We start from the raw sequence: 17,143 nt of genomic DNA, 5'->3' as shown, positions 1-17,143 counted from the left end.
TTACATGTTTTTATTATTTGATGTATTTTTATTCCAATTCAAAACCATTAGGTATTAGGTATTAAACGTCCAAATAAAAATAACTTCGATTTTTTTTTACCATTTTTTCCTATGAATATCTCAGAACTCATTGGAAGCAAACGTACAGAGTATTCAGATAACCAACACATGAACATATCACTAGAAGAAATTGATGGACATGTAGACGTATAATAAAATCTACCATTTTTTAATTCAACTCTTACTTAAGGCCTTGAAACTTATTTTTCGCAAATTCTTTAAACTTATTTTATGATTCTGTTTTTATTCATTTATTAAATCGAAGACTCTTGCGGAATCCACAAAAAGGCTAATTTACCAAAACAAAATAAAAAATCTACAAAAATTTATTCAAAATTATGAATGTAAAAAAATTGAGTGTGTGATACAATCTCCCCTTTATTTTCGCTTTTCAGGATAATATAAACTAGTTTATTTTTATTATCACTTTAATAATAAGATTGTTAATTAAAAATCTATATTCCCTAATTATTTTGGATTGTGTTTTTGTTTAGGTTTTATACTTTTTACTTTAGCTCCTAACTTTCTTATTCTTTTAGTTGTTTCGATCTCTACTTCAGAAAAACTCTCGCATGCTCTGGTTTTTTAAGTTCACGTTTATAAAATTAAGAGAACTTTTCTCAAACGTTTCCTTGAATTCGTTACTACTTTTGCTTGCTGATTCTGATCTTTGCAAATAAATATGCAACCTATAAGAAAACGATTTGCATCCTTCTTTCTGAATTCTCCTCGTAAAACGACTTGCAATATCTGTTTAGATGATGATATTAATGCTAATCAGATGTTTTGTGTTAATAAATGTCGCCATCGATTCTGTTACGTGTGCATGAAGAAACATATAGAGGTAAGGCTACTATTTAAGGGAAGTGTGATTAGATGTCCTCACTATCGCTGCAAGTCTAAGCTGACTTTTGGAAGCTGTGTTGATCTTTTGACGCCTGAACTAAAAAAGATGTGGCGACAAAATATCAAAGAGGACTCGATTCCTGTAAAACAGAGAATTTATTGTCCAAACCCGAGGTGCTCCGCTTTAATGTCGTTAAAAGATCTCTCTAAATCTACTAAAGAAGCTGGAGTTTGGAAATACTTCTTTAACTCTACGGAAGAAGCTAGAGTCAGAAGACGCTGCTTCGAAAGCGGTCAACTCTTTTGCATCAACTGTAAAGTTCCATGGCATAGTGACTTGTCGTGCGACGAGTGCATGAGATTGAGCCCAAATCCTACAGCTGATGATATAAAGTTTGAAGCTTTAGCAAATAGGAATATGTGGCGTCAATGTGGAAATTGCAAACACATGATTGAACTTGCAAAAGGATGCATCAAAGTAACCTGCAGGTATCATCATATCTATTAATCACATTCATATTTGGTTATATACATATGTTTTAATCATTGCATTTTCATTGTAGATGTGGACATAAGTTTTGCTACAAATGTGGAGCTAAGGCTGGAGATTGCTGTCATGGTCGTTTACATACGTATATCTCAGTGCAACCATGGTCGCCGTTACACCAAAGGTCACCACAGCCGCCATTACAGCCGTTGCTGCCGCCTCCATCAGTGTATTTTACCATCTTGTTTTTTGCGTCTTGAAACCTATTATATACTATTATTTATAATATATAGTTTGCCTTCATAGAATAGTATGATCGCTTTTGTGGGTTACTAGTTACAATTCGGATGTTTTTTTTTTTGTTTTTTTTTTCCCTTTTCTGTAAGGTCTTTGGTTTTCTAACTTTTAAAACGATCTACTAAATGAAAGTCTAATTTAAAATTTGGCTTGCCTAGAAAGTCAGATGTTCCAGAAGTAGAATGACTTATTATTCAAGTGTTTTCATCTTTATGCAAAGACCCTTGAATGTATATATATACAGAGATATACTCACATATAAAGATTTTTTATTCAATTTTGATTGAATTCGTTAAACAAATATGGAAATAGAGGTTGTTTTGGAGATAAATCATTAATAGTTGGTGTAATTTAGGGGCTAGAGATTTCGTTGTTGAACATATCTCTGGATGGTTTTAGTTTCTGATATGCTTGAACCGTGTGTGTGTGAAGCCCAGTAAAAACTGATGCATGATCCGAAGCTTATAGAGAAAATTTAGATACGAGACTTGAGAGTATATGATTGGAAGAAATGAAAGCGATAGAACATGATGCCCTTGCTTTTGTTCTGTTTAACAATGTGGAGATTAGAGCAAACTAAGATTGAGAAATTCTCTCTTAATTCTTACTTTTCACCATACATATTTTCACTAACATGTGCGTACTTAACACACGTTTGTCCAAAAAATCTGGACGCCTCTTAGTTCGTAGCATCATTATTTTCCCAAGTTGTCAAGGAACTTGTGAAATCGAAGACTCTTGCGGAATCCTCAAAAGGTTAATTAATTGACCAAAACAAAAAAAAAAAAAATCCACAAAAGTTATTCAGAATTATGAAATGTCACGCAATTCTCAATGAGAAAATTGTGAAAAAAGGAAGAAAAAATTGAGTGTGATAAATATCCCTTTATTTTCGGGATAATATAAACTAGTGTACTTTTATTTTCAATTTTAATAATAAGATTGATAATTAGAAATCTATGCAAACATATTTTCAATTACAGTATTCTGGATTCTCACCATAAAAGCGTGAGACTAATCATATTTACTCTTGCGGTAACCATATTTACTCTTGCGGTAACCAGACTAATCATTCTAGAAGCTTCTTAGCTACTTCTTCTTCTCCAAGTTTCATTTTTATGTTGGTGGTATTCAATTTCCTTTTGCTATGTTATTTCCTTTTCTTTAAGATTTTCTTTAGGTGTTTAACATTATTGAATCTAGGGCTAGTGGCTTTACCCCTCTCTTCTATTTAAGCATTGAGCATTATCTTTGTACGACAGCTTTTGATTTCTAATAATATTGTCGAGAACTCTTCTCTCTTCAGCAAGTCTTTGAACTCTTGCTTTTCTCTTTAGAGAAACCTAGAATTCTAAGCATATAAGTCTTGCTCAACAATCTCCTAGATTAGTTGAGAGTTCTTGTATTTGTTCCTATACATATAAGTCTTGCTTAACAATCTCCTAGATTAGTTAAGACTTCTTGTATCTCCCTTTACATCACCAGAGAAAAATATGCTCAAGAGATTTACTGGCTCGAGCTCTAGTACTACTCAGTTGTGCAGCCTTTACTTCAAAGGCTTGGTTGGGGAGGACTCATTGGCTGGATTTGGGGTTGCAATTTGCGGACATAGAGATGATCTCCTGTTTCAGCTGAATGGACCAATTCATGGCTCGAACAACATTACTGTTTTGGAGGCTGAGCTAATGACATTGAAGCGAGGACTATGGAAGCTGCGAGTTTGGGGATCGATCACATCTCCATTTATTTTCTTGGCTGTTTATAGGAGTTTGCATGTTTTATTTGTCCATGTATAGAAGCCTCAGTTTTTTTGAACTTTTTTTTTTTTTTTTTTTTTTTTTTTTTTTTNTTTTCAGTATGCACTACTAAAATTATCTTTTTCCTATTGAATAGATTTCATTTACTGGAAGATTCGTGATAGAGGAGAACAAGATTGCCCTACTAATTAATGATGTGCAACGAATCCGAAAACGATTTTTGTAACCGGAAACAAAATCAGATATGTTTATGAACTAGCAAAGGAGAAAATAGTTTCGGAGATAGGCAAATCTGTGGACCCTCCTCGCCACGTCAACCTTGATAAGCAATGGACTTGCCCTATTTGTTTCGATAATGATTTAGAAGCTGAGGAGAGGTATTATGTTAGTAAATGTCATCATTTATTTTGTTATAAGTGCGTGAAACGTTATATAGAGGTGAGGCTACTTGAGGGAAGTGTGCCGAGATGTCTTCATTATGGCTGCAAATCGTACCTGACTCTTGAGAGTTGTGGCCATCTTTTGACACCTAAACTAAAAGACATGTGGGAAAAAAATTATAAGGAGGACTCAACTCCTGTCTGGGACAGAGTTTTTTGCCCTAACCCAAGATGCTCGGTTTTAATGTCGAAAACCGAGCTCTCTAAATGGATTGGAGAAGATGAAGTTAGGAGCTGTTGCATCGGATGCGGTGAACCCTTATGCATCAATTGCAAAGTTCCATGGCATAATACTTGTCATGCTACGACTACAAGAGATTGCATCCATATCCTATGGAAAATGTTGGGAAGCTCACAGCTTTGGCAAATGACAAAGTGTGGCGTCAATGTGGAAAGTGTCAACATATGACCAAACTTTGAGAAGGATGCATCAAAGTAACATGCAGGTATTATCATCTAAAGATACATTATATTCTAATATTATCTTATATTATTTTAGAATTTGATTAATGATTTCTTCTAAGTACTGTTTATTGTTGATGTATAGGTGTGGCTATACCTTTTGCTACACATGTGGAGCCGAATGGAAGCAAGGCAGTTGCTCTCATCGAGCAGTGATGCATACAGTACTTTGTTCTTGTATGATTTTAGTTTCTTTTGTCATTTTAATTATTATTTTGTTCTTGTTTCATTTGTGTAGACTAATAAAATAATCGGTTCGGTAGATTAAATTGTGTAGGTTGCTAAATTTTCTACTTTCCTTCATGCATATATCAGGCAATTCCAAAAGAAAGAAAAAAAAAAGAAAAACAATTAACAAAAAAAAAGTGGAATTGTTTTTCTTCTATATAAAAACATTATAGAGTTATAGTAGTTTTTTCCTTTTGGCAAAAGACCAGGCGATCAAGGCCACCCGTAATTTATCAAAATAGCAAAAAACAACACACAGACTCTTCGAGAGCTTGAGTGATTAAGAAGATCATCCCTGAATAGTGGCTCAATTACATCCAGAACATAATCAAAAGTATGAAAACCAAACGATAATGAAAACACATAGTTTGCTAACCCATCAGCCACACAGTTAGCTTTACTATATATATTTCAAATACTTTGTTTCTCTTGTGCAAAATTTAGGAGATACCCAACACATCCCCTTCATTGTGCTCATATAGATGAGTGATCATCCAATTCACAATTTTTATGAGCATCACCTTTTCGGCGTGTCGGTTGATTGTATACGAGGGACTAAAAAATATATCCAGTCAAATGAAAAACAATGTTACAATCAATATCTAAAAACTATATCAGCAGAGCAAAATGAATATAAGTTGATTTAAGAGACTAGAGATTAGTTAACTTTAGTGACATGTTCAAACTCTAGTACCTTATCCAAAGAGTAATAGATCTGCGTGGAATGGGCAATATCTTCACCTAATTTACATGTGTTGCCAACTGCAATTATGGCTGCATCTTCTCCACGATATCCAAGGCGATTGCATGTGGCGATCACGTTAGCTACAACGTTAGAAGGATTGGGCATATCATCAATCCGATTATTTTCAAAATCCCAAAAGAATCGTACAATGACTACATCGTAATCAGTTTTTTCCTCATCGTCGAAGAAGCTGGTGTGCAAGTATATTATCGGATATGAGATTCGTGGAATAATCCAACTAAAATCAAAGTGAAATACAGTATGATATTTTTATTTAACATCTCTAAGCAAACTGCAAAAGATATATAGATTACTTTGAAAATATACGTAAATTACTTAATTTTTTAACAAACATGGATTGTGTTTAGTTTTTATGGATGGATTGCAAAATATTATATTGTTTATAGCTGATAAAAGAAAAATATTATGCTCGTGTTGTAGCAATGGGGTACACCTAGTTGTTGATAACAAATGTGCAAGTCATGCACAATTAAATATGAGTTACAAAACTAAAACAAATTGTTTATAACAAATTGTATATATGTTGTTTATGTAGATAATTCACATTTAAGTGTATTAATTGATTGGTCAACCATTAACATGGTGGAGAAAACATTATCAAAATAATTTAACTTAATTGTGTTTTGAATGCTTATAGTTGCGTTTTAATGTAAGAAAAATAGTAGAAATATTAAATGGCCCAATAAATGTAAGAAACCAATTTATGGTGTATTAATTGTATAGTTAGAATAATTAAAATTAGAAAAAAATTAAAATAAATTTTAATATAGAGATATACTTAAATCTAATGAAATTTGGTGAATAGTTATGATTTTACCTAATTAAAGTCGTTTGACAAGTGTCAACTTGTCAAGTGATCCATGTCAGTCTATAATTTAAAGTTTTTGGATGGACAATATATTAAGACAGTACATATAAGGTTTGTGTACATCTAGAGTTTGTGACTTTGTGTTTTTTTTGTTAGGTTCTTTTTGGCTAAAAGTTTATGTACTTCAGTTTTCCAGTTTTACCGTCTAATAAAGTTTATGTATTTCTTTGGGAAAAAAAAATATAGAAAAATATATTGAGTAGTGATAAAAAAATATTGTAAATTTACTAATTTTAAGATTTAAACACACAACTTTACACATTATGTTTGAGTTTCTTTTTTGGTTTTGTTTGCTCTAATAGTTTAGTATTTGGGATGAAGTATGTATTTTAGCAAAAAAAAAACATATAGATAAAAACACACATGTTGAGAAAGAAAAAAATGGCAAATCTATAAAATCCATTAAAATCCATTGAACTCTGAAATCTACTAATACTATAAAATCCATTAAAAACCTTTTTTGAATAACACCCCTAAATGAAACTATCACATTAATAATATTTGAGTGATGAAATGATAAAATCCATAAAAATTATGAGATAACACATGCCAATTTTTTTTCCAACATCTCACGCATAACCAGAATATATATATATATATATATATATGTTATTCAACCTATTTTAATCATCTAACTAGATGTTTTTTTCTCGGATCATCTTCTAATTGTTATTATTTTGCAATGGAAACAATAGATTGTTATTGTAGAAGAGACAAGAGACACACAATTTTTAACGAAGTTCAGCAAATGCTTACGTTCTTAAACTTTGTTGGTAATGTTTCTTGAGCACAATTAATATTAGTGCTCAATATTGGACTTACACAAACCTAAAATCTTCTCTTAGCTTGTTTCCAAACTATTCTCAACCCACTAAGAGATCCCTAAGATCAACAACACTGATCTACACCCAGGACTATCACTTAGAAACAAAAACCCTCACCTTTTTCTCCCCAAAGATGCCAAAATGCTTACAAGGTTTTTCTTCTCTTTTTTACGTTCTGGAGAGCTAAGTTTCTAAGTTCTCTATCCTCTATATTTAAGAGATTTCGTGCCTCTCACAAGGCTAACAACTTTCCTAAAATCAAGAGGAAATATTCCATTTAACTTTATTCTTTGTTAAACGAATATTTCCTAATCCCATTAAATCTTCTAAATATCTTCAAGCTTCTTTTTTCTTCGTACTTTACCTCCAAGTAATATCCCAAAACGTGCCTAAAGTATATCTTCATAAATCTTCAAAAACCGAGACATACACACAAAATCAACAGGCCTCTGATGCTCTTTTGTCGGACAAAGGCTTGTGCATACATCATATGCCTGTGCCAAGATAGAAGCTATTTTGTACCGCTTCTTGAACTTCATCTTCAACTTGAGCTTGCCCAAATACACTTACATTCTCCCTCTTTTTTACTGAGTTTTATAACTAAAGCACAACACTTCATGATTCTTGGAAATCCATAATACAACCTCTTGAAGACTCCCCCATAGTTAAACAACATCTTGGAAACTCCCCCTTAATCAAGAATCATATTCTTCTTACACCATCTCCCCCTGCTTGTGTGATAAAACACATTAAAAAAAACTTTAAGAGCTCAAGTTTACCTTGACATAGCATCTGAAATATCAACCATCAACACAAGACTTTGATCAGTCGTCCAACAGACAATTGTCTTTCTTCTTATTATATGGTATGTGAGACGACATCCTTTGGCTCAACATCTCGTTCTCCAACGTTTTTTCCATTGACCTGAATCTTGGAATTTTATATGAACATGTCTTAGATGTCGTTTCTCGCGTTGAACACTTCTCTGATGCCTTGAGTAGCCACTGTCAGAATGCAGACGTTTGTCCCTTGATGCATGCTTTGTGTAGTCATCAGGACAATATAAATCATGCTTGATCTAAACTTGATTGAATCTTTGACCATCTTTGTAATATTTCTTCCTTCTCATGACTTGTGTTACCTTCTTCAGGAACTTGTAGCACTGAGCTTTGATATGACCATGTTTCCTACAGTAACAACAACCAATAACTCTTCTCTTAAGGTTGTTGTGTACAGACGCCTGCCAAGATTTCAGCCGGTTGTCACCTGTCTCCTTGCTGACAAACACGTTTCAGACCTTTGATGGAAATATACAGCGACTTGAATCTACAGATTTTGAAGCCAAAGTTGCTCCTTTAACAAACTGAGTAGTTGCACCAGAATCACCTCCATGGTAACCCAAACCCCATCTGACATTACATGTTCTACCAGTTGTCAGAATCTTGTCAATATCCTTTGTTCCTCTGCTCAACATCTTGATGCTTCGTAACTGATCTTCTAAATGTTTTTCTAAATTCGAAGAATTTACTTTCTCTAGAGCTAGATCTTCTTCCAGATTTGAAATTTTGCAAACCAAGTCATTCTTCTCTGTGACAAGCCTCTGATTTTCCATTTCCCTATGTATCAGATCTTTCCTCGGAGTGTTGATCTGATCACTCAGCAATAACTTAAGTTCTTCTTCCACTGGCTTAGAGTCCTGATCCGCACAACAAGGTGTTCCGGAACCTGTCTTAGTACACGCAACAGTCTAAGAATCTCTCCGAACACTGTCTAAGCTAGCATATGTTCCATCATCAGACTTCAATTCCAACTCGTCATCAACAAGTTTGATTGAGCCACAAAGAGCAACAACCTTTGACTTGTTTGTTGAAAGCTTTTGTGCGTTTTTCTTCCTTTTTGGTGAATGCAGACTCTTGATCCCTTTCTTCCTCACTGAAGGACAATATGATTTAAAATGACCAAAGCCCTGACAACCATGACACTGAACCTTATTCCTTTTCTGTTCGCCTGTAATCTTCAAACTTTTGCGTCCTTTATTCACCACAAGACTCTCAAGTTCTTCTGTTTTACGAGCCTCTGTGTTCTCTTCACTATCATAGACTGAGCAAACCTCAATCCCTTGTGTGTTCTTACCTACATCAGACGATAAGTATTGCAACTCATAGCTTAGCAATTTACCTGCTACTTCCTCAAAAGACATATTGTCTATATCAAGAGCAACATCCATCGCATTTTCACAGGATGATATCTATGAGCTAAACCCCTCCACAATTTCTTGACCAACAACCTGTTTTTGTAATTCTTTCCAAGAGCTCTAGCTTCATTCGCAATAGCATATATTCTACCACTAAAAGCAGCAATTTTCTCGAACTCATACATCCTAAGGTTCTCAAACCCAGAAGCAAGAATATCTAACCTTGTGCGTTTCACACTTGTTGTACCTTCAAATATTGTTTGCAGAATCTCCCAAGCCTCTTTAGCAGATGTACAACCTTGAATCAATGAGAACTGATCCTTGTGAACGCCACCAAATATTGCTGAAAGTTCCAGAGAATTTAATCTCGACAAAGCTTTGTCAGATTCAGACCACTCTGTTTTGGGTTTTGCAACAGCCACCTGATTCCCGTCAGAATCAACAACAGCATCCTGTTTTGGTGACTCCCATTCAAGTTCAACTGCTGTCCATGCATCTTCATGAATTCCTTTAATTCTATGCATCATCAACACCTTCCACATCCCATAATAATTTGGATCTAACACTAATAAGTCTTTTGCCATGAATAACATCGATTGTGCCTCCATGTTCTTCTTCTCAAGATCTTCACCCATTGGTTGAGTTAGAATCTGCACAGATACCCGCTCTGATACCACTTGTTAGTGTAGAAAAGACAAGAGACACACAATTTTTAACGAAGTTCAGCAAATGCCTACGTCCTCAAACTTTGTTGGTAATACTTCTTGAGCACAATTACAGTTAGTGCTCAATATTGGACTTACACAAACCTAAGATCTTCTCTTAGCTTGTTCCCAAACTATTCCCAACCCACTAAGAGATCTCTAAGATCAACAACACTGATATACACCCAAGACTCTCACTTAGAAACAAAAACCCCCACCCTTTTCTCTCCAAAGATGCCAAAAGGCTTACAAGTTTTTTCCTCTCTTTTTCACGTTCTCGAGAGCTAGGTTTCTAAGTCCTATACCCTCTATATTTAAGAGATTTCGTGCCTCTCACAAGACTAACAACTTTCCTAAAATCAAGAGGAAATATTTCATTTAACTTTATTCTTTGTTAAACGAATATTTCTTAGTCCTATTAAATCTTCTAAATATCTTCAAGCTTCCTTTTTCTTCGTGCTTTACCTCCAAGTAATATCCCAAAACGTGTCTCAAATATATCTTCATAAATCTTCAAAAACCGAGACATACAAACAAAATTAACAGGCCTCTGATGCTCTTTTGTCGGACAGAGGCTTGTGCATACATTAAATGTCTATGCCAAGACATAGACTATTTTTTACCACTTCTTGAACTTCATCTTCAATTTGAGCTTATGTATTTCAAAAAACAATGTGTTGGACGGAAAGTACGAAATTAGAGTACTAATGTACTATAGTGACAAAATTCATCCAAATTTTGTTCCATCGTCTTGAAGAGACCAATATGTCACCTCCAATTAGTACTCTGATCAGAACACAATATGTTTCTTGTAGTGAATTCCTTATGAGATATGGTGGAAACACATTGGAATGGCTTGTAAATGCCTTAAAAACAAGACCAAAAGTTAACCAAACTTCTTCATCTTCGACTACCATGCAAGAATCAATGTTGGATTCATAACCACCATTACTCCGATGAATATTCAGGTTAAAAATTGCGCGAAGAGATAATGTATGATAAGGTAGATATAAACTACGTTAAAAAAAATAAAGATATCTAAACAAAAAAATTAGAAAAAACACTACTTAATTTTTGTCAAACAACAAATAAATGTTTATAATCATGTATAGTAAGGTAAAAAGAGTAAAATCTAAATATATATATATATATATATATCTATATATATATAGTTGGAAATTAGAAGAATTCACCAAAACAAAATTATATACATAAAAGTAAGGTTTTGGTCTCTCTTTATTGGTTGATTTTCATTTAATGTTTTCTAATTTTTTTTATTTGCTTTCTAATTTTTTAATTGCCTTAAACAATATTTAAGACCCAATTAACACAATATATTTAACTCACACATTAAAATAAAATTATAAATGAAAATAAAATAAATTTTGCATTAATCATATTCCACCACTAAATTTTATTCAAACACAATCAATTATTATTGTAACTCAATAATTCTAAATGTAACTTCCATCAATTCTTACCATATTAATAAGCATTCTCTCATTCTCTCATATTGGCATTCTTTTACTTTCTCATTTTCACATATCTCATTCTCTTCCACTTCTCTCATTCTCTTCCACAATACCTCAAATCATTTTTTGTTTTTTTTTTGTTTTCCATTTCTTATTTTTGTTGTATGGGTTATAAAAAAACAAATGAAATATCATTATAAATTTTTAAGGCTAAATTTTAATTTTAGAGACTACATGATATATATTTTACATTGTTCGTATTTTTAAAGATTCATCTCCATTATCTAATTTGGATTATCATCTTATAAGTAATCATTCTCTCCTCCTCTCACACCAATATCAAATATCATATGTGTTGTAAGAATTTGATTCTATATTTTAATTTAGAAAGTATTATATATATTTAACATTGTTTTCAACTTTTATTTTATTTATATAAAAATAAAATATTTCTTGCCTTTCTAATCTATTCATATTTATTTTTTAAAGTTCCATAGTGAAATTTAAATTCACATATGTTGGTTTTAACAAAAAAAATTAAGTGTATTTGAGAATTAGATGTTCCTATTCCTTTTAAACGATCAATGTGTAACATATTATGCTTCAAATTATAGACCCACCAACACTCACTTTTAAATTAAATGAGTTTTCAATTTAGAAGTTGGAAAAGTATAAAAGTTTGTTTGTAACTCCCATAATAATATCATTGTAGTGTTCTCAATGAATTTAATTTAATATAATAGAACATGTTAAAAATATATTAGTATGCACGTAATTGCACTTTTGTAACTCTCAAAATAGTTACCTTTGATACATCGACTTCTGTATTATCTATTAAAAGAAAGACACATATCTCACTATAACTCTCATGGCTTCATATTTCAAATTTCACATAATTTTATAAATTCTACAATATCATTATTTTTCCTTGATTTAACCAATGATATCTTAACTTAATTAAAGTTTCAGTTTATTTGAATAGGATATACATGTAATATATGATATATAGTTTAATTATTTTTTTCTATTTGAAAGATTATCATTTCATATAAATCAAAGTCCAGACACAATTAAAGACTTTAAGATTATAGCCTAATAAAGTAGTTGATGTTTTTTTATTTTATTTAGAAAATGTATTAGTCTAATAATCTATTGTTAGACTCACTTAGTTATATATGTATGAGACACTGCAAACAAAGAATTTATTATTTTGATTTTTTCTTAATTGAAACATTTAAAACTTTTTTAAGCTATCACCATAAATAAATAAAAATATGCATCATTAACACCACGAAATAAATTTTATGAAAATATATATCACAATGATTTTGAAATATGACTGAAACTACAAAAATATATGGCATATGGCATGTAAGACACAATATGACTTAATTGCACTAAATATATTATCATCAAAAGAAAATTTGATTTCTTTAACTTTATTTAAATTCATACTAATGTAAGTAGTTTTTAAATTTTGATGTACACCAAAAAACATAATAATAATAACATATTATTTTATATTATTTTTTCAAAATAGAATAGCCGTAAGAAGTCACGCCTAGCCTGGACTAACACCTAGTTTATAAAAATTTAACAAAACATTCGCCAACTTAACCAAGGTTCATCGAACTAACCCAAATAAATTAAATTAAACACGAAAATCTTGCCCCACATGTTTGCTTTTCTGTTTTCAACAATATCCCAATTTAGCTTATATTAATTTTTAAAAATTTTGGTGATGAATTTTTCCTTTGTTTGAATAAGATTAGGTTTTAGATATGACCTATTCTTAAAAAGCTAATTTTCTTCTGCGTTTAGTTGGAGCCGCCTGCTTTATATATAAATCTGAAACCTTAACCCTCAAAGGTAAAAGGAAAAAACAAAAAAAATCTGAAAGTATGCACAAGAAAAACATGAAGAAAGAAGGCGATCTTGTACGAGAAGATGCCCCAAAACCCACCATTGGAAAACCCTCACCGGGAGATCTAAGTTCTGACTCGTACATCCTTTACTTCAAGGGTTTGAGAAACTGGCAGTGGCAGATAGCAACGGGTTTAACATTGGCTGGATTTGGGGTTGCAATTCAGAGAGAAGACGATGATAATATCTTGTTTCAGATGAACGGGCTACTTGATGACTCAGACGTTTCAATTTGGGAGGTTGAGTTTATGGCATTGAAGCTAGGACTAAACAAAGCCCTAAGTTTGGGGATCAATCATATCTCATTTTACTGCGATGACCATGATATTTTCGAATTGGTAAGTTTTGTTTGCTTTTAGGGTTCACATGATTATCAATCTTAATTGATGTTTTTTTTCCCTTTAATGAATTAGGTCATGGGGAGATTGGCTCCTACGAGTGTGAAAATCGCCTTGTTGATGGATGATGTGCAAACCATCAGACAAAAATTTACAACGAGCATCCCTGTTCTTGTGACTAGAACTCGGCCTAAGTTTGTCTTTGATCTCGCAATGGAAACACTACCTAAGCCTCTTTTTGGTAAAGCTGGTAATATGTTTTCCGTCGCTTGCTCTCATCGGTTCGGTGTGGAGTACATGAAAGAACAAATAGAACTGACGCTAAACCAGGGAGGCCTACCTAGGTGTCCTCATCCTGGCTGCAAATCAAACCTGACTCTTCGAAGTTGTGCCCATCTTTTGACACCTAAACTAAAAGAGATGTGGGAACAAAGGGTCAATGAGGACTCAATCCCTGTATGTGACAGATTCCATTGCCCTAATCCAAGTTGCTGGGGTTTGATGTCCAAGACCGAGCTCCTTGAATCTAGTGAAGATGGAGTTAGGATAAGCTGCTATAAATGCCGCAAACCCTTTTGCATTAACTGCAAAGTTATGTGGCATAGTAACTTGTCGTGCGCGGAGTACAGGAGGTCTGGTGGAAAGCCTAGTACAACATTGTGGCGTCAATGTAGAAGTTGCCAGCACATGAACAAACTATTCGACCGACGCATCACTGTAACTTGCAGGTATATATATATCATTTATAATCACATAATTTAGTTATTATTATGATTCAAATTCTCTTTGGAGATTTGGTTATGTTTTCAACTAATGTAATGTTTCATGGTTGATGTGTGTAGGTGTGGCTATAGGTTTTGTTACAAATGTGGATCTCAATGGAAGTTTGGAGGTTGCTTTCATCATCACCAATTTCTGATGAAGGTGGTGGTTGCTTTAGTCTTCTTTTTAATTCTTTTTTATGTTTAGCAAATTTTAAGCACACGCCAAGTAGATGATCATAATCTTGGCACGTAGCTAGGGCCTAAGACCATCTCAAGTTCTCACCAAGGAAAAAAAAATCAAATATAATAAAAATGCATGAGAGAGATGAAGATGCGTTTCTCTTCTCACTTTTAGCATATTATTTGTCACTTGTGTAATTTTTTAATTTAAAATTTTAATAAAATAATCAAAGTCAATAAAATATAATATTTTAGAAACTCAATGAGTCTTTATCTGATGTAGCTCCTCTAAAAGCACCTTCAGTAGTCTCATACCCACTAGGTATGAGATGATAAAAATAATACTATGTTTAGTTTCAAATTAATTTGAGATACTCACTTAATTTTGAGGCTCCACTGGTTAGATATCCACTAAATATCTCTCTATAAAACAAAAACAAAAAAAAAAGATGAAAATCGATAAATAAATTTAGTATAAATGGGAAACGAATCAATCAAAAACTAGGGACAGTATCTGGGTATGTTTTAGCATTGATTCTGGTACGGGTAAAAATCCCAAACTAATTCCAAACTTAAACAAAGATAGTTAAAACTGGTAAAGCCAAGTAAAGAAGTAAGAAGAAGCATAGTTTCTAGGAAGAAGAACATGTAGAATCACTTGTGAAGAAGAAACCAACCGGACGAATTAATTTTTATTGGAAGAAGAAACAACATCAGAAGAAGATTGGGTCGATGATCGGAAGAAGAAGCGACATTCACATCGCCATTCTTTGTCGTACAATTTGTTACATTATCAGTGATATTTGATAGAGACCCTACTATAGCACTAAAATAAGTTTTATAGAAATAATAGTATACATTACATTAATTTACAAAAATATCACTATTTTAACAAATTGAAACATTTAAAATTAATTTAGGGTTTTTTTTTGTCAACCATTGAGCCACAACCGATCGGCCCATTAGTCAAATCCCTACATTCGTAGGGAGGGGAACTCGATCCCGGGTGTGATGGTGCCTTGTGCATTAAGGACTTAATTACCATTGGTCACTGCACTAAAGTCACTTCTAATTTAGGATATAGTTTTGAGGAGATATGGTTTATTATTTTGCATTTAGAATTTAATTTTGAAAGATTAATTTTGAAATATAGTTATATATTTGGAATTTTAGAGATATTGTGCTAAATTTGGAAGAAAAACTTATTTTAGTGCTATTTTTGAGAATCTCTCTATTTCATAAGCCCATCATCGATTATTTAAGGGAGATTTTCAAAAATAGCACAAAAATAAGTTTTTTCCAAATTTAGTGCAACATCTCTAAAATTCCAAAAATAGCACCAATTAATATTTTAAAATTAAATTCTAAATTCAAAATACTAAACCCTACCCCTCAAAACTATACACTAAATGTGAAATTGAGAACCCAAACCTAAAAAACAAAATTTTAAAAATTAATTTTAAATATTTTAATCTGCTAAATAATGCTATTTTTGGAAATTTATTGAATGTGTGTTATACTTGTCCATAAAACTTGTTTTAGTGCTATTTTAGGGTATTTCTCATTATAAAATATGGTGCTAAAAGTTTAAATTTTAAGAAAAACATATTAAAATTTTAAATATGTATGGTAGAAGATTTCTGCATATTAATAAATGATTTATACAAAATTTAAATATAAATAAATACATAAAGACATCTGAAATAGTATTTTAATATGTTATACTTATAATCACATCTACTACCATGATGACCTAATAATAAAAGTTGATTTTTTTTAACACTTAGTAATCACATAAACAGAGCGTAGCCTGGATGTTTTCCTAGTTAAACGGGGTTTGTCTAAGCGACTAACACTTAAACGGGGGGTTTAGACAATCAACTTACCCATTTTTTAGAAGACCAATGTTTAGTACTTAACCAATTCTTATCAAAATAGAATCTATAGCAGCTAACTTTCATAAAATTGGTTTTTTAAAAGTACAAATAGAATTGGACTAACCTAAATAACTCAAACAAAATAGAATCGGGCTTTAATCTATTGTGCCCAATTGTTTAAAAAACTGTAGTGGATTGAGATTAAGCGTTGTAAAGAACTTTGATGCAACTTGAGAAATCAGAAGCATTACTTCCCCGACAAGTTTCCTTTTCTGTTTTCAACACTACAAGAAAACATGCCATTTGCGACGACCGTTTGTGACTGATTGTTTAGTCGCAAATATTTGTAACGGTTTTGTGACTATTTTAATACCGATTAACGACCATACAAAATACGGAAGTAAAACCGTCGCAAATTTACGACGAAACAATAAAGTCACAAAAACGTCTCACCTTTGCGACCGAATATATACTCTTTTGTAACTGATATTATTTCGTCGCAAAACAAGATGCATTTTGTGACTACTTTGCAACTGCAATTTTGGTACGTGAGAGCCGTCGCAAATAAGTCGCAAAATAGAGACTTATTTGCAACGACTTTTTGGAGTATCATTTAGTAGCAAAGTCGTCGCTGCATGTCGGCAAAAAACGTTGAG

The 17,143-nt window shown here is 32.5% G+C and overlaps 3 protein-coding genes across 3 annotated transcripts; all 3 read left to right on the top strand.

The window, feature by feature from the left end:
- Positions 743–1,653, top strand: LOC109132486 (E3 ubiquitin-protein ligase RNF144A-like). Its single transcript, XM_019244111.1, has 2 exons — positions 743–1,395; positions 1,470–1,653. The coding sequence occupies exons 1-2, from the start codon at positions 743–745 to the stop codon at positions 1,651–1,653; spliced, it is 837 nt and encodes a 278-aa protein (XP_019099656.1).
- Positions 3,184–4,505, top strand: LOC104780379. The gene is given in 5 exon segments (XM_019244388.1): positions 3,184–3,416; positions 3,651–3,752; positions 4,081–4,164; positions 4,246–4,341; positions 4,415–4,505. Coding segments are annotated over 5 exon segments (606 nt in total).
- LOC104783799 lies at positions 13,299–14,635 on the top strand. Its single transcript, XM_010508903.1, has 3 exons — positions 13,299–13,666; positions 13,742–14,394; positions 14,509–14,635. Exons 1-3 carry the CDS (start codon positions 13,307–13,309, stop codon positions 14,633–14,635), a joined length of 1,140 nt encoding a protein of 379 aa, XP_010507205.1. The 5' UTR covers positions 13,299–13,306.

The sequence above is a fragment of the Camelina sativa genome, chromosome 4 (genome assembly GCF_000633955.1).
Source record: "Camelina sativa cultivar DH55 chromosome 4, Cs, whole genome shotgun sequence".
NCBI classification, from domain to species: Eukaryota; Viridiplantae; Streptophyta; class Magnoliopsida; order Brassicales; family Brassicaceae; genus Camelina; species Camelina sativa.
The sequence above is the reverse complement of the archived record's forward strand: the minus strand, read 5'-3'. Positions and strand labels throughout refer to the sequence as shown.

Bases quoted from the DNA above. Each gene is read 5' to 3' on its own strand.
- LOC109132486 (XM_019244111.1), top strand. From the start codon at position 743: ATGCAACCTATAAGAAAACGATTTGCATCCTTCTTTCTGAATTCTCCT. The intron at 1,396-1,469 runs GTATCATCATAT...TTTTCATTGTAG, and splicing joins TGCATCAAAGTAACCTGCAG to ATGTGGACATAAGTTTTGCT.
- LOC104783799 (XM_010508903.1), top strand. From the start codon at position 13,307: ATGCACAAGAAAAACATGAAGAAAGAAGGCGATCTTGTACGAGAAGAT. The intron at 13,667-13,741 runs GTAAGTTTTGTT...TTAATGAATTAG, and splicing joins ACCATGATATTTTCGAATTG to GTCATGGGGAGATTGGCTCC. The intron at 14,395-14,508 runs GTATATATATAT...TGATGTGTGTAG, and splicing joins CGCATCACTGTAACTTGCAG to GTGTGGCTATAGGTTTTGTT.